The 22,427-nt window shown below is 44.4% G+C and overlaps 1 protein-coding gene across 1 annotated transcript in view; it reads left to right on the top strand.

Annotated features, from left to right (window-relative positions):
- Positions 1-22,427, top strand: part of elp4 (elongator acetyltransferase complex subunit 4) — a 107,907-nt gene that overhangs the window by 46,612 nt on the left and 38,868 nt on the right. Inside the window, exons 8-9 of the mRNA XM_079496204.1 lie at positions 1,553-1,559; positions 4,199-4,305. Coding sequence (XP_079352330.1) covers positions 1,553-1,559; positions 4,199-4,305 — 114 coding nt within the window. The remainder of the gene's footprint in view (positions 1-1,552; positions 1,560-4,198; positions 4,306-22,427) is intronic.

Below are 22,427 nucleotides of genomic sequence, written 5' to 3'. Positions count from 1 at the left end.
GTGTGTGTGTGTGTGTGTGTGTGTGTGTGTGTGTGTGTGTGTGTGTGTGTGTGTGTGTGTGTGTGTGTGTGTGTGTGTGTGTGTGTGTGTGTGTGTGTGTGTGTGTGTGTGTGTGTGTGTGTGTGTGTGTGTGTGTGTGTGTGTGTGTGTGTGTGTGTGTGTGTGTGTGCGCGCGCGCGTGTGTGTGCACGTGCCTGCGCCTGTGCCTAAAGGTGTGTGGTGAGTGGTGATTACATTCAAAGTCAATGCAAAGACGGAGAAGTTAAAGTGAACGCGCGGTGCGACCTGGCGCAGCACAAACGCGGCGAAGCGAGCAAATATATATATTCAGGTCTGAACGCAGCTTAAGTGTATGCATCTGTGTGTCTCTGTGTCTGAGTATGCAGAATAAGCCTACATTATATGGTAGAAGCAAGTGGAAAGGCTTGCTTCATGAGCGTGATAGTGCTTAAAGATTAAAAAAGAAATCACCCTAAAACATGATCATCATTCATCAGGTATTATACAAGGAGGAAGATGTTTTTTCAAAAAACGTGTACAGTATTTGTTAGAATGTCGTCTTTATGTGGACACGCCCACCAGTTCATTAAGTATGCCTGGTTTGCCTGGTGGGTGGTGATGGGTGGTGATCCACCTGAACTGAAGCCGCACCCACAGCTGTTGTTGTATGATAAAGGGGGAGGGGTTAGGGGAGGGAATGATAGTGTGATGTCACTATATCGCTGTTTTTGTTTTCATTGGCACATTTGACAGTCAAGGTTTCAGTCTCCAGGAAGAAACGCTAAATACAAAGGGAAGACATCATTGCACATAACAACCACACCAAGGGGTCTAATGAAGGTACTGTCACCAAAAACTGGAAAATAATTCAAACATCACGGCACTCCATCTTTAAAGACCCTGTGCAATGGCTGTTTGGAGCATTTTATTTTGGTCGTTTCACTCTGAAACGGAACGCGGTGTTTTTCAGAACGTCTCGTCCCTACAAGGTATGGGACGTAGCTCCGCTATATGCGTGTGCTCGATGCGTGCGTTGTTTGTTTGTTTACATGTTTACATTTGTGGGGTCCCTGACACACAGAAACATAGGTTTTTCAGAACACCGTCATGATTTTAGAAGACGTTTTGTAGAATCTCGTCTCGGGTCCAAATGTACCGAGTTGCCTTCCACCACTGGTGGGGACAGCAGCAGTGAGAGCTAATGGGGAGGAAAGAAGAGGAGGGAGGAAGAGAGGAAAGGAGAGAGGGCACTGACACACACACACACACACACACGCACACGCACACACACACACACACACACGTGCGCCATCATTCCCTTTTCCCCCGCCATTTCACCATCCCCCTTTCTTTTTTTCCTACTCCTCCTACCCTCTTCTATTCCATCTCTATCACACTAGTCTCCACACATAAAGGTCAGTTTAAGCGAATCATGGGGGTATTTTTAGTCGTAGCAGCTCTCAAACTCTGCCTCTTTCTCTCTCTCTCTCTCTCTCTCTCTCGTTCTTGCTCTCTCTTGCTCTTTTCCTCTCGTTCCATTCCTGTCCTCCAGTTAGACGGTCCCTCCCAGTTGTGACACGTTGAAGGCCTGATGAGGAGGACTGGAAATGTTCAGCGCTGGCTTTTGGTTTCGTCTGAGGGTGTTTTATTAATTATGCATGATAAAACACAACGCTTAGTGGTGCAACAGTTAATCAAACGAATCTATTTTGGCAATTATATCAACAAACAACCTGTAATTTTATAAAATAATTGATTCATAATCTGTCTCTGTTTTGAGCATGTCGTCGTAGGTGAAAAGTAAAAAGAAATATATAATAATAATTAAATAGCGTCGCAAGCTTGTAAACCTGCCATTTAAAATAAAATTGCACGACTAGTATGAAATCGCTTAAATGTTGTTAATCGATGTATTCATAGATACAAAATGATTGATTTTAATTTAAAATGAAAAACACGTTTCTTGATTATTCATTTAATGGAAAAGGTAATGGAAGATAATAATTGAGTTGCGTGCAGCCCTACATAGTAGTGGTCACATGATTCACATCCCTCCTCACAGGTAAAACAAAACAAGGCCATTCAACACATTATTTTCTTAATGATATACCAAAGGGACTCTCACAAATTCTGTGATTTAATCTCCATTCTAACAATGATACGCACCCCTGCTTGTAGCCAGCTCTAGAAAATCCAATTAGGTTATGAAATACATTTATGTGTGTGCGATTGTTTTGATGTGTGTTCACAAGTGCGAATGCATCTACGGACGCGCGCACATCTCACGCGCGCGTGTGTGTGTCTGTCTGTTAGCATGAGCGTACGTACGCCGTGCGTGCGTGCGTGCGTGCATGTCCGTGCGTATGTGTTTGCGGCAGCAGTTCAGCGCTGCTCAAAGCATGCTGGGAAGCCTGTCACTGCAAATCAGCCGAGGGGAAATCACCCAAGTGCACAGGAGAGAGAACCCACCATCCCCCTCTTTCTCTGTCTCTCTCCCTTTCTCCATTACTCTCTCATGCTCTCTCTCTCTCTCTCTCTCGCTTCCCCCTCTCCCTCCTTTTCTCTCTCACGCCCCTTTTATACCACCCCGGTTTTATGAAAATGTCACTTCACGGTAAAACGGAATGAGGGACGAGGCAAAGAATTGACTGTAACAAGTTGTCTTCTCTTTCTCTTTCTTTTTGTGTGAAGACCTGGTCTATATTATACTCCTTTCTCGATCCCGTGCCTTTTAATGCATTGCCAGTGAGAGGAATAATTTGTGGGTGCACTTCATTTATAACACACACGTGCACACATACACACACACTCACACACACACACACACACACACACACACACACACACACACACACACACACACACGCGCACACACACGAGGGAGAGAATAAAATCATCCACCATAACAAGATATTCCTTTGGGGGGGAAAAAAGCAAGCAAGAAAAATAGTTTTTCTTCAACAATTAAAATCACTGTTTATCTTTTTCTGCTTCATTACGTGGGCCTATTTACAGTGTCACATGAGCTGTGCATGTGCCAAGTCTGTGGAGAGGAGAATGGTCCATGGGAAAATGTAAAAGAACAATATATAATTACACCTTTATTAAAGGTATCAAAATATATCCAGCAAATTGCATTTTTTTTAAACTTGTAAGTGTAGTGGAAAAAAAAACGAATGACCTTTGTTGCATGCAGTGTCGGACACCAAACTTTGAATCTTCGGTTTAAACAAATGTTATAAAATAGAGGTGACTGTATTATGCCTTCTTAAATGTTCAATAAAAAAAAAATATATAGATATACATATGCATTACTACAGTATATTCTTGTGGGGGGTGTGGGGGGGGTCCTTGAATATTGTTTAAAAATATGCTACCCTTTCTGGAGCTCTAAAAAAGTTTGAGAAGGACTGACCCCTCTGTAAGATGTTTCAAAGAGGCTCTCTCTTCCCTCTATCAGGGATCAGCACATGACTCGCTGCCTCAGGGGTGTTAGTGCTTGGCACAGCAAATCACAACTGGGGCACAATGTGGGTAGGAATGTCCTGCCCTTGTAATTATGCCTTGGGTGCAGTCGGTCTCAAATGGTCTCACACAGTCTGGCTGGGACTGGGAAATACTGCATCAACCCTCCCGTGAAGTCACGGGGCTATAGGGCTGGGGCCCGGAAGGAAACCGGTTCTTTTTTCAGAACAGGTTCCGAGTTTTGAAGAACCGGAATCGGTTCCATCGTATTTGGAACCGTTTCTGGAGCCGGGATTTTTTTTTTAATCCCACTGTCAGAGCTGGTTATGTGCACTTGAGGGCTGCTGTACAGTTACTATACCAGTGCTTCTCAAAATTTCACTCAATTTCAGTCCTGTAAGGGTCCATTTGGAACCCCCTATCCTAGGAATTGTTAAAAGGAACCGTTAAGGAATCGGAATCGTTAAAATCCCAAAGGTTCCCAACCCTAGTCGGGACCCAATTAATCTCTCAAGAATGATTAACAAACTGCAGAGAGGGTGCTGGTTTTTTTGTTTAGTTTTTGCCGATGGGTTCACAGATTGGAACCCAATATATAATACTACTAGCACAGCATTCCTTCATTAACACTTTATCACAACTTCACTTTTGGGGTTGTCTGATGATCCACTGTTTGAGGTAACCTCGGTTTCATTAGTGTTTATTGGGTTTCTCGCCATCTCTCCTCTTGCAGGCCTGTTACACGTGCGCCAGGTGCCCCGCCTAAACGGCCTGGTGAGTGACCTCCCTGACCACAAGGACCTGGCCTTCAAACTCAAGAGGAAACAGTTCACCATCGAGGTAGGAGTCATTTACCACGGGCGTCCGCTCCTCTCCTGCCTACTTTTTTTTTTTTTTTTGTGGCACCGTCCTCAACATATTCCTCAGATGTATAGACCAATTGCATTTTCCTCACCCTCTCAGCAACGCATGCAAACTATTAATATAAAACGAGAGCTCCACTTAGATGTAAAGTTATGATTTATTTAGAAAGCCATTACGTTTGTGTTACCCACGCATTGTTCCCAGTGGCACTCCCATTAAGTGGTCGAGGATTATGAGCAGTCTCTCACGTTAGCCTCGCACGGCCAAAGCAGGCTTGCTTTTCGTCTGCTATCGGGTGGCAACGTGAAAGGTGAAACTATTGATTAGACGGCGTCGCCGTCACACCTACCCCAGCGGAACTTCAAAAGGCAGCAGAGTATGGGAGAAAAGTGAGTTCTGTGCTCATGAATGAATATGCGATGCGAACATGCTCTTTACATTGTTCTGGTTGCATTTTAACCCATTTTGGGCGGGAACCCCCTTTGGTGTTAGCATTATGTTATGCTTTAGCTGTTGAAAAATAGCAGATCTACAAGCTCATAGCGCGTCACCGAGTGCCGCGCTATGAACTTCTAGATCTGCTATTTTTGGAAAAATAGTGCCTCAAATCTTTGAATATATATTCTTTCAGAGCGAACGTTTTTAACTCAAATCTTTGCTTCCGGGGGCGTCCCTGGACATATTTTCAGATGGGGGGGTCGGAGGCCAATTACATATAATTTTTGGGGTCCTTGACATGAAATATTGAGAACCACTGATATAGAAACATGAGGTTTTTCAGAAGAAAAAAATACATTTTAAAAAGACATTTTTTAAAATTTCGACGTCAGGCCTAAATGGGTTAAAGATGGAGTGCCCTCCCCCCCGAATGATGAAGAAATGATCATAATTTTTTGGTCACAAAACATGATCACAAAACATGCTCAGGTACTTACAACATCAATTACAACATATGTTTGTCTAAGCAACGGGTGCTAATGTATGTTTTAGTCCTCAACACAAACATAAAATGTCTCTTTCTTGTCTATGGCGTTTTCTTAAACGAGCATCGTTGGAAAAACAAACTTAATTGAGCTTTATTATAGCTGTATATAGGAGGCCCCTCAAAAAGAAAGTACAGAAAGTGTTAAAATATGTTTTTATGTGGCCACACCCACTACTTCATTTAGTACACCTGGTTTTGGCATTGGGCCTTTTGACTCAAAGGCTTTCAGCTTTCAGGAAGAAAGCAAAAATACAAAGGGGAGACATATTATTTGAATGTTATAACCACACCTGGGGGTCTATTAGAGCAGGGGTTTTCAACTGATTATGAACCAGGGACCACCACCCTGACTAAGAGTCAACCTGGGGACCACCACCCTGACTAAGAGTCAACCTGGGGACCACCACCCTGACTAAGAGTCAGCCTGGGGACCACCACCCTGACTAAGAATCAACCTGGGGACCACCACCCTGACTAAGAGTCAACCTGGGGACCACCACCCTGACTAAGAATCAACCTGGGGACCACCACCCTGACTAAGAGTCAACCTGGGGACCACCACCCTGACTAAGAATCAACCTGGGGACCACCACCCTGACTAAGAGTCAACCTGGGGACCACCACCCTGACTAAGAGTCAACCTGGGGACCACCACCCTGACTAAGAGTCAACCTGGGGACCACCACCCTGACTAAGAGTCAACCTGGGGACCACCACCCTGACTAAGAGTCAACCTGGGGACCACTGTCGTGTTGGTGGGGGGATATGGGCGTGGTGTGGGGATAAAAAAGCTGGAAAATATTGACAGTTAAGAGCTTTGTTTAATTTGTTAATTTGAGGTGAATTAAATCAAGCCCTTAACACTCCCATCGCCCAGGACGAAGTTTTTTGTCCTTTCTATTAGTAACGCCCGACGCCCAGGACGAAGTATTGTCCAAAAGACGAAGTTTATTGATATGAGAACGGATCGCATGGCTCTATAGCCCAGGAGCGCCTGTTGGGCAATCCTCGGTGACGCGCAAGAGTGAGACGTCATCGAAAAAACTCCCTTCCCTGTTTAGCTGATGAAAACGAAAATCTTAAAACGTTCATAACTCGCGATCTAAATCATCCCGTCTAATTATGAAAAAAGATCCTGTGTTAGACGGCGCTCCGCGGTCCAGTTGCTAGTCTCGATAGATTTATTCTTGTCAATCACTTCTCCTGTTGTTGTCGATCGACTCTAGAGTGGTGTGGCTATTGTTAGCTGCTACACACACATCAACAACTTCCACCGGTCCGTCCGGAAAAGGGGTCCGTGTTTATAAATCGACTGGGCGCTATAATGTAATGGATTAAATAACCCCGGGCAATTAAAGTGTTAACAGTAATTCAACTGACAAATGCTAGTCGTCCGGAGCTATTCCTTTCCCATGGTTGCCCTTACTCTCTTATCTTAACCTTCCATATTAAACTCATAGATAGCAGACATGCAATTGCATGATTACAGCATTACAGCTTTCTGTGGAAGTTCTTGACATCCGACTTCCCAGTAACTGACAACATTGATGTCATCATACATCACCAGGTCATCATCATCACCTTTATTTATTCTCGGAAATAAAGTTGAGGGCAAGCCCTCATTTTCAATGTAGCCGAGGTTACAATACACAAAATACAGTCAAAAACAATACATCAAACACAACATTATAATTTTATAAATCAGGATAAATTACAAAGGAACTTAATGCAGAACAACCAGTCAGTAAAATAAATCAATTGAAGCAGGAGCAATCACGGTGAAAAATGTTCTGGATCATTTAGTGAACTAGTTCGTTTCCCAATTATAGTGATCGATAAAAAACATACTAAATGCATGGTCAGGGACCACATGCAATACCTTCACGGACCACCAGTGGTCCACGGACCACCAGTTGAAAACCTCTGTATTAGAGTAATGTTAACCTCGTAGACACATACAAAACAGGAAAAAGTACAAAAATGAAGCAATCGGGACGCTTGTACTGTTTACACAATGTGGTGCAAAAGGTTATTTTAATAAACACAATATATAAATATATAGGCCATTACTTTCTTCACTGAGATGTATACATGTTCCTTACTCACTCTCTCTCTCTCTCTCTCTCTCTCTCTCTCTCTCTGCACCACACACATGCTTTCTGCCTGCCAAATTCATCACTCAATTCACTCTCACTCAGGAGTAATCAATCTGTCACAGGAGCACCACTCCAGAGACAAATTAAGGGGCCCCTCCCCTTCGCTCAGCCCTCATGATTGGCCCTCATTACATTATCATTACCTTATCACACCCTGTGCTCCTTAACCCATTTTGGGCGGGAACACTTTTTGGTGTTTTAAGCATTTATGTTATACTTTAGCCTTTGAAAAACTTTTAAAAACTTTTTATTTTTGAAAAGTCTTTGAATATATATTTCAGAGCGAACATTTTGAACTAAAATATTTGCTTCTGGGGGGTCCCTGGAACAACATATTTTGAAATGGGGGTCCGTGGCCCAATAGAGATAATTCTGGGGGTCCTTGACATGAAAAAGGTTGAGCACAACTGACATAGAAACATGTTTTTTTCAGAAAACGATTAGGATTTAGAAGCCTTTTTTTAATCGCCATCAGTCCAAAATGGGTTAAAGCTCTGATCTACTATCCACTATTGTCTCAGGCGGGAGGTGATGGGCAGGGGGGGGGGGGACGGTGCCCTGCACCCTGTGGTCAACCACTTCTCGTTTTTTCTGCCAGCTCTACTACGACACCCCCCTTTTCTGCACGTTTTCTCCTCGAATCTCCCTGAACAGGTTCCGCACGTGTGCAGACGGTGTAGATTTATACGGTTCGTAAAAGTCAAGGTGGATCTCCTCAATGCTGTTTTGTGTTTTCATTGGGCCTCTGTGGTGCATGGCTATTAGGCAAAAAAGGGCGAAAAGCCAGGAGGAGATCCTCTGTTGCACATTGTAAGGGCCAGGCTTTGTCTTGTTTCAAGGAGCTTTCATTAGTGTGGTGCTCTTGGGTCGCATCCAGTGCAGGAAGATTTTTGAAAGGAGAACAAAGGGAGAGGTGTTAAAGAAAGAGGCACTTTATGGAATTCTGAAAATAGCTTACCGTGTTGACATAAGGAGCCGATGCGATATGAAGTGTCAATCAGCGCTGACAGTGATCAGGTGCGGCGTGTGTTCTCTGGGAGTTTCCAGAGGACATGGGTATCACACTGCCACTCATCCATCAATCAATCAATACAACCAAAACAATGGTTATCAATCGTAATACACTACTTCTCGTGTTTGTTTGTTTTTGCATGCTGGTACTGTGATCGGCGCTCAATAATTCATTAATCATCTGAGTTGAGTATAATCAGTATAATGCTACCTCTTGGCTCACCTATTCTAAAGCAATTGCCTGCATAGCCTATTGTGTGTGTGTGTGTGTGTGTGTGTGTGTGTGTGTGTGTGTGTGTGTGTGTGTGTGTGTGTGTGTGTGTGTGTGTGTGTGTGTGTGTGTGTGTGTGTGTGTGTGTGTGTGTGTGTGTGTGTGTGTGTGTGTGTGTGTGTGTGTGTGTGTGCGCGCGCACTAGGGCTGGGGCGGTAATAAATCACTGTTTACCGACGGTATGGCGATATTGAGCGATAGCTCCAAAAAAGTTGTTTTGAATGAAATAAAAAAATATATATATTATAATAATAATAATGGTTCTAGTGATAATAATATAAGGGGGCACAGTGTCGCAGTGAGCGGCCTGCCTTCTCACTCCTCGTGCATTGAAGGAAGCATGAGCTCAGTTCGGGGCTCTCCCCAGGTTGGCGGAGGGAGAGTACCATAGTAAAATGGTTACAGAATCATGGGATCATTTATTTTATTTAAAAAAAAAATAATCACGGTTATGAACTCGAAAAGGCCTTCACAACCGCGGTTATTGAACCCAGCCCTGCCGTGCCACACATGCAGATCTGTCTGTGTTTACCTGTATCTACTGATTGCGTGTCTCGACATTTGTGTGTGTGTGTGTGCGCGCGCACGTGTGTGCGTGTGTGACCCATTGGTCAACTGTCTCGTCGGGCCGTTGTGATTGACGTGTGAGATAACGATCGTCGGATTGTCAGCCCCTGCGTGTGACAGGCCACACCAGCCCTGCTAATCACCTCATTTAACTCTTCAGCTACAGGACTGGTCTCCCTGGGGCCGCGCGCAGACACACACACACACAGCAATGTCTCAACGGCTTCCTCCCGGTCCACACTGCTCACTGCTCGCACCCTGCCTGCCTGTGTCTTTTGCTTCTCCACGTCCAGTTTTGCTTAAGTCACCTGCACAGTTAAATCCTCTGTGTTAGTCCAACCAGAGTGTAAAAATGTATTCAAACTAGAATATTTGCGCGGGCCCAAGACTATAACGGAAAAACAAAATACACAAAAAACTGCGACCCATGAAAGTAGGTAATGGCAGTCCGCATTCCCATCATGCACCTGTGACCCAACATGCATTGCACGTGATCGGGCGGAGCCACTCGGAAGAAAGAATTTGCGGCGCGTTTGAAGATAGAACTGGGAGCAGTGTTAGCCTAGCGCAATGATGCGGAAGAGGGCGGCGTGATTGTATGATACTGTAGGTGTGCCATTGCGGGTTGATTTAACACTGTATTACTGTGTGCAAAGTCAAAGTCGTACGATTAGTCACACACGTTACCGCAGTGAAGTTTGTTCTCCGCATTTGACCCATCTCCTGGAGCCTCAGCGTGCGCCGCGTTCGGGAATCATTAGTTGATTTTACCCCCCAATCCAACCCTTGATGCTAAAGTGCCAGGGAGGCATTGGGTCCCATTTGTACAGTCTTTGGTATGACCCGGCCGGGGATCGAACCCCCGACCTCCCAGTTTCAGGGCGGACACAAGGCCGCTGTCTGGTACATATTATGCTGCTGCTGCCTGTCTCTTTCTAATTGTCCACATCATGTTTTCCCATGGTACAGTGTGCCATGTTTCTCTATTTGTCTTAGCGTATCGGTTAAGAATTGGGCGCTTGTTGCGTTGTGATTGACAGGTCTAATTTCCTGTCAGTGAGGTCTGACGGTGAAGTCGGCAGCATAACGCCCCGCCCACCACATTGCAAATCCTCCTAGTCACCAACAACACATCTCTTAACCCATTTTGACCTGAGATCAGATTCTAAAAATGTCTTCTACATCCTGACAGTTTTCTGAAAAAGCTATGTTTCTATGTCAGTCGTTCTTTGATTTTTCAAAAATAGCAGTCCTACAAGCTTGTAGATCTGCTATTTTTCAATAGATAAAGCATAACATAATGCTAACACCAAAAGGCGTTCCTGCCCAAAATGGGTTAACTATTAGCCAAGCCATTTGACTCACACTTTGCGTCACTCAATATTCAATAAACGCACTGATTTACCAACATGTAACGTAAAAGGTTGACAGTAAAGACGTGTGCTTTTGAATGTATTAATTCATTTGAATAGTTCGAGTCGTCGCACATAATGGCCGAGGCAAACGCCACCATGCAGCACTAGACCTGAAATGGTTCCACACATACGTTCAGTCAGTGATAAGGTTGTCATGGAAACCTGCTGGAGTTTCTGAAAGTTCAGGCGGGGGTTGACGAGCAGTTATTAGCCACATAACGCCTGAAGCCAGAATTAACCCATTGCCCTGTCTGAGCAGGTAGATGATGGGGGGTGTTAAGGTGTTTAGAAGATTAACACATACTACAGACACTGCGTACACCCACACACACACACACACACATATATATGTTCATATTCATGGTGATGACACAACGTGCATAATATGCGCTTGTGTCATCACCGTGACTCAATTCTTCTTTTTTATCCACAAGCACACGCACGCATGTGAGCGAAAACCGAGGAAGATTTTTCCCATTCTCTCACACTTGACGCGCAAGCTTGACACACACACACACACACACACACACACACACACACACACACACACACACACACACACACACACACACACACACACACACACACTCACACACTCACAGTCACTAATATGTCTCACAATGCAAAGGGTTTTGAGGAGGAAGCTTTGAAAGAATGCACGAAGGTACGCAATTACATTTAGCTTACCTTTATCTGACCCTTTAAACTGACAGACGATGCGCCTGCGGGGTACTGGGGTGCCACGGGCGGGTCAAGGGGTCAAATACAGTATAAGACGGAGGGATTTGTGTCAAATTAGTCCCATTTTTAGAGAGGCCATCGAGAGGCCGCCGCGGAACTGACACAAGCCCCCGTCCTTTTCAGATGTGGGGGCCGTGCGGTTCCGGGGCACGTGCGTTGGCTTTGCGGTAAACTTTTAGCACTCTGACCGAAGGTGTGGACGACTTTGAGGTTGCGGCTCGTCTGAACACCTCGTTGAAGCTGAGCAGAGCTGTGGAAGCACAGGACGGTGGGGTGAGGATGACTATGTGAAGATGATTACCATGAAAATAGGAGGAATTGGCGGTGCGGAGGTGAAGACGACAGAATCAGCTTCATTGTCACATCACAGTACAAAAGAAAAGTGGGTGAAATTAGTTGTTTGTGCATAGTTCCCATCGTGTCCTTTTTCCAAGAAAACAAAGAATTTGTACTTTTACCACAAAAAGTACAAAGAAGATATTGGAGGCTTGTTTCACAAACGGCACAACCGTAGGGTCTCTTTTACGGGCTGTACAGCCGTACAACCACACATGGATTAAAGCAAAATAACATGTTGTGACTGAAAAATGTTGCTGGGCCAAGTCCTAATATGTAATGTGTGAAACAGCGTGAAGGGAGCCACCACACATACACACACACACACTAAGGGTATAGGCTTTAGTTCTGACCAGAGCAACACGCTTTGATCTCGCCGTAAAGCGGGTGCCTATGGGCTGTATAGTTCCAAACATTGGAACTATCCCATTGAGATAGAATGAGCACTTCCGCATTCCATTGTTACAATGGGAGTCAACGCTAGAGTCGCCACTCTCTTACTAGATTACGCTGGTTCCGACATACTACTGGTTCCGACTGTCGTTAGACCGACAACCTACATCAAACCCCTACTCTAACCGCAAGCACGGCGCAACGCGTGTCGGACACGGAAAGCATGTTCGGGAGAGACGGGTGATTTCCGCATGTCAGATCTTTTGGTTGTGTTGGATCTGCGTGTGCACCCCCCACACTATCACCACGTGTCCTGCACACACATAACACAATAATGTAAAAAAAAAAAGATGTGTCAGTAGCCACACAGCTAACCAGTTGAAGAAAATTGCAGATTAAGGCATTTACAATTGTGGTTACGAAATATCTGAGATCATTAGGGTTTTCTGGGAGACTGGAATAACTAATAACCTGAAAATAGGCTATTTTCGGTGCAGGACACACTTCTATAGAAGACATACATGCTGACGTCTATGGAATCCATGACTGAAATCAACTTTAATCCACACTTGTGTGACAATGAACAATAAACATGAGAGGAAGTAATGAGGAAGAGGTGAAGATGATGACGAACATGAGAGGAATACGTGGTGTGTGTGTGTGTGGGTGGGGTGAGGTGAAGATGAGGAAGTAGAGCTCAGGAGGTTGCAGCGAGGGAGTCGGAGCTAGCGAGAGAGAGAGAGAGAGAGAGAGAGTTGCTGGTGGAGTAGGTTAATGTTCCTTGGCGTGTCCTCAAAACGTCTTTAAGACAACGCCTGCACCCCCCCCCCCCCCACCCCACTGAAGCCTGTGGGTGCCAAGGGAGGGGTGTTAATGGACCTATGCGAGGACCGGTGCGCAGGCTTGGAAAGGGGGGGTGGGGGGGGAGGGAACGGAGAGGAGCAGTTAAGTGATTTTCAGGTCAGGTCTAATTAAAATGAGGGCTTTTCCTCTGAGGCCACGAACCAACCGCCTAAAACAGGGTCAGATCCTTGGTGTTGTTAACCAAATGGACCCTTACTGGTCCAATGTGTACTGTCTCTGAGTAGCAAATGGATGCATTAACACAGTGAGTATTTTGTTTTGTTTTTTACTGGGAGGAAAAAAAGATTGTGGTTGTTGTGGAACAAGGGAGTGAGTTAGACAGACACCTATATCCATGGGTCCTGTTTACTGTGTTTCTGTTTGCACTCCATGCCTGTTCCTAATATTTGCTTTACTGGCTCTCGGTTAATGTGGGGCACTCCAGCGTAGATTGGAGAGGAAAAGCCGGTGCTGAAAAGAAGCTCCTATGAGAGATGGAACCTAACTAGGTCATTCAATATTTACTATCAATAGAGGATCACAATACCTATAACGTATAATCCCATGCAGAGAATAAAGACATAAACAACGGCATCAGTATATAGATGTCCTGGATTTGTTCACAGTGCACACAATTCACCAATTTATTCTAAACCCATATTATCCTACCTTGCTTCCTGGGGTCTATACGTGGTCGCTTCCCCCAAATTAGCCCTAGCTGCTATAGTTTTGCTGAATGTTCACCTATTTTCGCAAAATGTTACCCTACTTATGCCCAGAAATAGGGACGGTTCATGGTGTGGTTTAGGGGTATATTCAGTACATCTGCCTGTGGTTCCGTTGCCTGCTTTGGTAGTCAAAATCAAATGGGAACGGACCTTTAGAATAATATTGTCGCTGAATAATTTATACATCCTCCCTCGGTCCACGCCGGTCCCTGTACTGTTTTGGGACAAGGTATTGTGCGTGTGTGCGTGTGTGTGTGTGTGTGTGCGTGCGTGCGTGCGTGCGTGCGTGCGTGCGTGCGTGCGTGCGTGCGTGCGTGCGTGCGTGCGTGTGTGAGAGAGAGAGAGAGAGAGCGCCCAGTGCAGGCCAGTCCATGGCACGCGATAGGACGCCTTTGCTGAACAATATTCACAACATACATCAGCTCCACATCAATTATTTAGCAGAGGTTTTATCTGTTCTGCAAATGTGAACGTGTACAGTATGTGTGTGTGTTTGAGCATGAATGCTCGTGTGCGTGCACATGTTTCCTTGTGTGATGATACCTGTATATAATGAGGCCTCCGCATCCCACCATACAGTCTTTGATCGCATTTCTCTCCTAATCTGAATCAGAAGTCATTTAAAGTATTTAAATTACTTTACTTTAGTTTGAATGACCTGGTGTACGTACGGTAAAATGCAAGTTTCAAAATGGTGAAAAATGCAGTGACGTGACTGACTTAATACAGTATAGACCTTTCCAATGATATATGGCATTGTATGTTGTTGCCAAAGTTTGGATGAGATATTTTGTCTCAAAATAGTGGCTTCAAATAAAACGTTTTGGAATTTTACAATACAATTCTTTAAAGGCCATTTACTCAAAATGAGTTTTCCTCATACCTGGGACAAAGAATCTCCACTTCAGTTGCACTCACATACACCAAACTTTCTGTCTTATTCATAACTATATTCTGCAGATATTTACAGATGGGTTTGTTGATATATCATTCATAGCCTGATTTACATCACATTTTATACCACTATTTTCTGATTTGTGGAGTGATAATTAGAGATATCTAAAATCCCTTCTGTAATTTTCTTTGTCTCTAATATGTCAACAAAATTAAACAATCATTTTGAACCTGGCTTTATCCGATCTTCAGATTTATCGTCCCAAAATGTATGCAAATTAGCGCATATAATGCCTAATTTGCATATTTAAACATGTAATTTCAGAAAACTTGTAATACAAAGAATCTTAGTTTTAATATAAGTAATTAACTGGAGAAGTTTCATTGTGATAGCTATTAGTTAACTTTTTTTCCCTATTCACCTACCATGTCTCGCCTTAATGCCACACTACCGACGTTTTTGTTGGTGTGGATGGAGCAGCAAAGCAGAACAATTGCAGTAAGTATAATTGAATCAGCTCAGCTGATTGTCCCAGTTCGCAGATTGTCTCAGTGGTTAGAGTGTCCGCCCTGGGACTGGGAGGTCGGGGGTTCGATCCCCGGCCCGGGTCATACCGAAGACTCAGTGCCTCCCTGCTTGACCCTCAGCATCAAGGGTTGGATTGGGGGTAACTATCCCTGCGACATGCTAGCGTCATGTCCAGGGGGTGTACTTTACTTGTACATCAAGCCGCCTCACGCTACAGAAACAGGAGATAGGCTCCTGCCCTATATGGGCCTCATGGCTACTTACTTATAAGTGAATGAGAGTAGACCGGGGACACGTATTGGTGCTCTGATAAGGAATCAGTGTAGCCCCGGGGATACAGAGGATGTTATGTGCATCCTGATGAGGTCAAGGTTCAAAGGCTCAAGACAGGATGCAGGTTAAATCAGTACCCTTGAGCCCTCTTTTCTAATTAGCCTGCAGATGCCTGTAGGGAGCAAATAAGATCACGTGTAATAATACGTTTGTGGTGTTTTGTCTTGTAGTCTTCTAGTTCAGATTGGTCAACATCGGGGGCTTTGCCTCCACCCCTACCCAGTCAGTAGGAGTAGGGTCTTCATTTATCTGTCTTCATTGATCCCGTTGTCACTCAGAGAGTGTACAAGCGCCCAGTGGTGGAAAGTAACTACGTACAATTACTTAAGTACTGTGCTTATGTACAATTTGTAGGTACTTGTACTTTACTTGAGTATTTCCGATACTTTTACTTCTACTCCACTACATCTCGGATCCAAATATTGTACTTTTACTCCACTACATTTATGTGCAAACTGGTTACTAGTTACTTTGCAGATTTAGATTATTATTACAAAACATGCATTAACCACTTCAGCCCTATATAGCTTTTCTTTTCTTTTCTTTTTACAAATCTCTTTATTGATTTTCGCATAATACATTTTATGCCAATACTTTTGTACTTTTACTCAAGCACATTTTGAATTCCGGCCTTTTACTCATAACAAAGTGTTTCTATATTCCAGTATCGATACTTAAAAACATACGTAAAACATTTGAGTATGGCCTGGGCCGTGGCTCAGCGGTCCAGGCACCTTGGTCCAGTCTGGCAGTGTGCCACGGGTTCGACTCCCAATCCCGACGGCCTTTACTGCATGTCATCCCCCCATCTCTCTCCCCATTTCCTGTCAGCCTACTGTCTGTCCCTCCATAAAATATATAAAATAAAGGCGAAAGCACAAAAAAACATTAAAGAAAACAACATTTGAGTACTTTCTCCACCACTGCAAGCGTAACCAAGTGGACTCCCTCCCACGGGTGGCTTTTGGTTTACATGTTGTCTACTATGGGAGTGAAACACTGAGGATTCCACCGTGTGTGCATGATGCAACGTGGAAACATTTCTCACAAACGGACAGGATTTACAGTTGGAAGGAAACAAAACGGGACACGTGTTGTGCCCCTCCTGTCACAGCGAGTAAGACCGCCGGGCGGCCTGGACTGGCCTTTGGAACGCACGCTGTTTCCTCTGTGAGCAGTGAACTCTTAACGTGGTGTGTGTAAGACTGTAGCACTGCTCAGCCCCCATTAGACCAGACTGGTCTGCTGTGTGTGGCCACACTGGACTCAGACTTGATTAACCGGTTTAGCCCTGAAAAAAATGTCTTCTAAATCCTGACAGTTTTCCGAAATACCTATGTTTCTAGGCCTATATCACTCAATATTTCATGTCAAGGACCCCAAAAATGATCTGTAATTGGCCTCCGACCCCCATCTGAAAATATGTTGTTCCAGGGACCTCAACAGAAGCAAAGATTTGAGTTAAAAACGTTTGTTCTGAAAAAATATATTCCAAATTTGAGGCACATTTTCACGATTTTTCAAAAATAGCAGACCTACAAGCTCGTAGCGCGCCACTCGGTGGCGCGCTATGAGCTTGTAGATCTGCTATTTTTCAATAGCTAAATTATAACATAATGTTTAAAACACCAAAAGGGGTTCCCGCCCAAAATGGGTTAAAGTAGCCCTAGTCGTCTTCATCTTCCGTTAAGGAAGAGGAGCTAGCCAACTTGCATGCCACCCCTCATCCATGGGATGGCTGGCGTCACTGTGGTGCTATAGGATATGTGTAAGTGCGTTCAGAAATGGCTCCTCCATTAGCATAATCCTAGTGACTGCAGGGGTCACATTGCTCCCCCCTGGTGCCTTTTGTGTCTTCTCTGTATGTATGAATGTATCCTGGGGTCATATCTTTTTTTATTGCCATCGTCTAAAGCTTTGTAAAATAGTCTCTAATTCCGCTTGAGGATTGTCTGTTTTGCATGAATGTGAGAGAGCACTGCTGCTGGTAAGACTTGTAAATGTGCCCACTGTTAAAAACTAGTGCAGTACAGCAATACATGGCAATTTGAGGTACTCTTTTTGAGTGGTGCAAACCACTCCAACAACCAGCTTTGTCTGTATCTATGTATTTATGTATGTGTGTACCTGTACGTGGGGCCACGTATAGGTGAGCATGGTTGCTATGGTTAGTGTGTGACGTCACTGCACCACTCAGTTCACACGGGTGTGATTTTTATTTTTCATCAACATGAAAATTCACAAATGAAAAAAAAAATGATGTCATTGGTGGCCCCCATTTTAAAAATATTACTAAAAAATATCACACCCGTGTGAACTGAGTGGTGTAAGGTTTTATATAGCATGATCAGCTGTGGTCTGACGTAATGTCTAAGGTATTATATAAGGTAAGGTATTATTTAGCCTCACACCCGGATGTGATTTCACAACTGGCTGTTTTTGTGCAGAAAAAATGACCATGGTTGCTACGGTCATCCAGTTCACCCGGGTGTGATTTAATTACGTCAGAAATTATTTTGAACATAGCAACCATGCTCATTTTTTTCTGCACACAAAAGCCAGTTGTAGGAGTGGTTTACACCACTCAAAAATGACCCTATATCACTAAACCTGGGTGAAATTCACCTGAACAGCTGCCTGTACAAACAAATACAGGGATGTGGGCGCTGGGCAGGAAAACATACCTACCTTCTGTGATGTCACTGAGCATCATGTGACCCAAGGACCCACCCACCTCAGACATCAGCAACATTATGAAAATCGCATTACAAACATAATTTAGTGTTCTATAGGGTTAACGAAAAGGTCATAATTTCTTCCTTGGCAGGACCAAGTTTCTTACGAATCCATTCCATCTTAACTCCTCAAGATATCCTACTAATAGACAGACAAACAGACAGAAAACATTCTCCATTCAGGTTGTAATATACTATACACCAAATGACTTAATATTTTTTAGTCCCAATCATTCTGCAGTCGCTCACTGCCAGAGAAATACAGTTCTTTCTTTTCAAATTATGCATTATTGACATATTTGGGTGAGGACCTTATTTTCATATTGTTTCCTACACATCTGTTTTATGTCCATAAAACTTGCACAACTTTACTGTGGATTAGCAAAGCCCCTGCAGGGACAATTAGCAGTAAGTCTCACTCTCAACATGAAACCATTGCTCAGATTTTCAACAGAATATCCTAGAAGGATCGTGTTGGCCTGGCCGGCCCACCAGGCGTATAGCAGAATTTATATGGCAAGCGCATATTTAAATAAATTATTTACTCTATATTAGAGTGCAAGAACAATCTTATTAAATCGTATTTAAGTGTACCTAAATGAACCATTTATGTTACATAAATCCCAACATTAATAATGTTCTGAACGTCTTCCGTTCCAGTGGCAGCGGCAGTGGCTCAGGGGTAGAGTGGCCGGTTGAACAGCTTGATGGGAACCTCCTAGGTTCCCAGTTTGATCCCGGGCTCCCCCAGAGTTAGTGTCGAAGTGTCCTTGAGCAAGACTCTGAACCCCTAATAGAGGGTATGCGAGTGACATCATCATCAAACCAGGAAGTTATGCAGGAATGCCTACTGAGTGGCAAAAAACTACTTTCAGGCCTTGACAGCCCATACATCCACATAGAAAAGTCATATCTGATTGCATTAAACAACATTAAACGATGTTAAACTCACTTTGCCTGTTGCTTTGCCACTCGATTTGCCACTCGATGTGCCATTCACTTTAAGCATGCGCATACTCTCTATTAACCTGACTCCGCCAGATGGGGCAGCAATGTGTTGGTTGTTGCCTTGCATGGTTTCCTCCGCCATGTGTGTGTGGAATGTGGATGGGTGAATGTAATGCACAATCTATGTCAATCGCTTTGGATAAAAGCACTTTATAAATGCACAATTTTACCATTTACCAGTGTTGTTCTGAAGAAAACAATGTGGTCCAGCTATCACCATCTTCACTCCTGTAGATATTAGTAAAAGAATCAGTCAGAGAACGTAAAAATGGTAAATGGTGCATTTATATAGTGCCTTTATCCAAAGCGCTTTACATAGGTAGTGCATTACATTCACCCATTCACACACACATTCATACACCGATGGCGGCAGGAAACCATGCAAGGCACCAACCAGCACATCAGGAGCAATTAGGGGTTCAGTGTCTTGCTCCAAGGACACTTCGACACCAACTCTGGGGGAGGCCGGGTTCGAACTGGCAACCTTGCGGTTACCATCCAGCCACTCTACCCCTGAGCCACCGGCGTAAAAAATTGTCACCATCGGCACAAACGGGTCCTACGGTCGGAGTGGTTCAAAGGTGGAATGTTGATCCATCCAGCGCAGGAGCGTCAAGCCCAGGAACGCTTTCTGCATCGGTCCTAAAAATAACTTTCCCACACTCCCAGTGCTCTGTGTCCTGGGGCTGGGGGGGTCAGGACAGGAGGAGGAGTGTGTGTGTGTGTGTGTGTGTGTGTGTGTGTGTGTGTGTGTGTGTGTGTGTGAGGGGGCTTGTCTATGTGTGCGCTCTCCCGTATTTGTGTATGCCTGCAGAGAGGTGTGCGTGTGTGTTGTGTTTGTTTTAGCTGCGGAGAGAGAGAGACTGAAATGTGCTGGATTTCAACCCCGTGCCTTTTAGAGAGTGTTTTGTTTCTGTTTAGCTGACTTTGGAGGTTAGAGTTGAGGCTCGCCTGCCCTCTCTGAAATGATTGAATCGTCATAATGGGACGGATTCATAACGGTTTAATTTCAGCACTTTGTGTAAAACAAAACAATGCTTATATCGTATATAATCCCTGACCTTTCCACCAGTTTGTCCTCTTTCAGACATTTCCTTTGAGTTCGTTATTATCTGTCCTCTGTTAAAAAAATCAAACAAAAAAAATGTCTCCCCCCCTCCCTCCCCCGCTCGTCTGTGAACAATACCTCTAAAGTTTGCTTGAAGAACACAAACGCTCCCCCTCTTGATCCTCTTTATTTCCAGGCCCATATAAAGACATCCATCTCAGGCTAATCACGGCTGGCCACTTAACCCCTGGCCACTGTGAATATGGTCGGGATTGTATTTGGGGGGGAAAAAAGCATTCACCCCGACGGTCAACAGACGACTTGTTTAAAAGTGGTCGTTGTCCATTGAGGAGGGACGGGGTCGGTGGGCGGCTGAATGTAAGCGCCGCTCATGAATTTTACGAGGGTCAGGGTCCCTGTCCTGCGGGGGGGGGGGGTTCATACAGGTGGCCGTTGAAAAGCCTGGCCAGATGACGGAGGCCCGGCTAGGACTCGTATATATATATATATATAGAGCACTGAATGGACTTTAATTACACTCAGTAGATTATTCAGAGGGCCATATGAAGGACAGGCCCCGCACAAAGGCAACGTTCACGAAGGCAATGTAATGAGACCATTGCAATTTGGGGGGGGGGGGGGGGTTGTTACCCGGTTTAAGGATTACAGCGCTTCACACAATCACTTGTGTGAAGTGAGCTCTATTATCTTCATATACATCACCAGGATCATCATATACCGTGCTCAGCCAATCGGATCGTCACATTCCGTGGTACAAACACACAGACAGACACACAAAGCTGGGCATAGGAGGGGCTAGCCTAGCACCCCTCAAAAAAGTGGGTTAAATTAGTTTTTGTGCATAGTTCCCATCGTGTTATCTTTCTAAGAAAACTAAAGCATGGTAAGAAGAGGGTGGGGGGGGGGGGGGGGAGAAAGGAGATCAAGGCTGGAAAGAAGAAAGTTTGAGCACTTTTACCACAAAAAAAGTACAAGGGTTTCAGATATTTAGAAGCTTGTTTCACAAACGGCACACTTGTTGGGTCTCTCTTAGCTTATTCACAAACAGCACACTTGTTGGGTCTCTCTTATCTTATTCACAAACAGCACACTTGTTGGGTCTCTCTTAGCTTATTCACAAACAGCACACTTGTTGGGTCTCTCTTAGCTTTTTTACAAACGGCACAGCCGTATGGTCTTTGTTATCTTAGGGCAGATTCACACTATGGTCCCGGATGTGCACTCGGGACCACTTGGCAGATGTTGTGGTTAGTGTGAATGCTGCGTACCATTCCCGGGAGCGGATCACCCAATCGTATGGAGGTATAGTCTCGGGACCGATTGAAGTGTACTCGGATATTACGGATCGCTGCCATGTGGAAGCATTGAATACAGTTGAATGAAGTGTACTCGGATATGGATCGCTGCCATGTGCAAGCATTGAATACAGTTGAATGAAGTGTACTCGCGTGCGGATAGAATCAAGGCCAGTGTGATTTATGGCAACCGTATTCGTATCCGTATATATAACTATTCAGGAACAGTTTGAATCAATCAGACTCGGTGTGAATCCCCCCTTATTTACAATACGAGTAAGGGGTTTTCAGATATTTACAGCTCTAGTTTCACAAACGGCACAACCGCAGGGTCTTTCTTATAGCTTATTTCCAGGCGGTACAACCATTACAACCTGAGTATAGCGTCCTGTGATTTTGTGTGTATGCAACAAACAACAACGACAACGGTAGGATCTGCATCTGCACTTTCATACATGCGAGTTTAACACACACATGCACAAATATGTGATCGGGGGGGGGGGGGGGGGGGGGGGGGGCATACTGCAGTGTGTGCCTTAACCAAACTTTCCTATTGTCCCTAACAATGATGAGTGATGATGAGTGACAAGGGTGTTAGGAAAACAGGGGGGAGGTGGGGGGGGGCAGAATGTGCCTCAGCAGCAGCAGCAGCAGCGACCCAAGCTCACTGAAAAGGCAGCGAAAGGTCAGCTCTGAGCTAAGCATAATATTTAATCCATTGAGACCTGGAACGCATCCATGTCACGTTAGCGTTAGCGTTTTAAACATTATGTTATAATTTAGCTATTG

The sequence above is a fragment of the Electrona antarctica genome, assembly GCF_951216825.1.
Source record: "Electrona antarctica genome assembly, chromosome: 3".
Lineage (NCBI taxonomy): Eukaryota > Metazoa > Chordata > Actinopteri > Myctophiformes > Myctophidae > Electrona > Electrona antarctica.
This window is presented reverse-complemented; position numbering and strand designations above follow the sequence as displayed.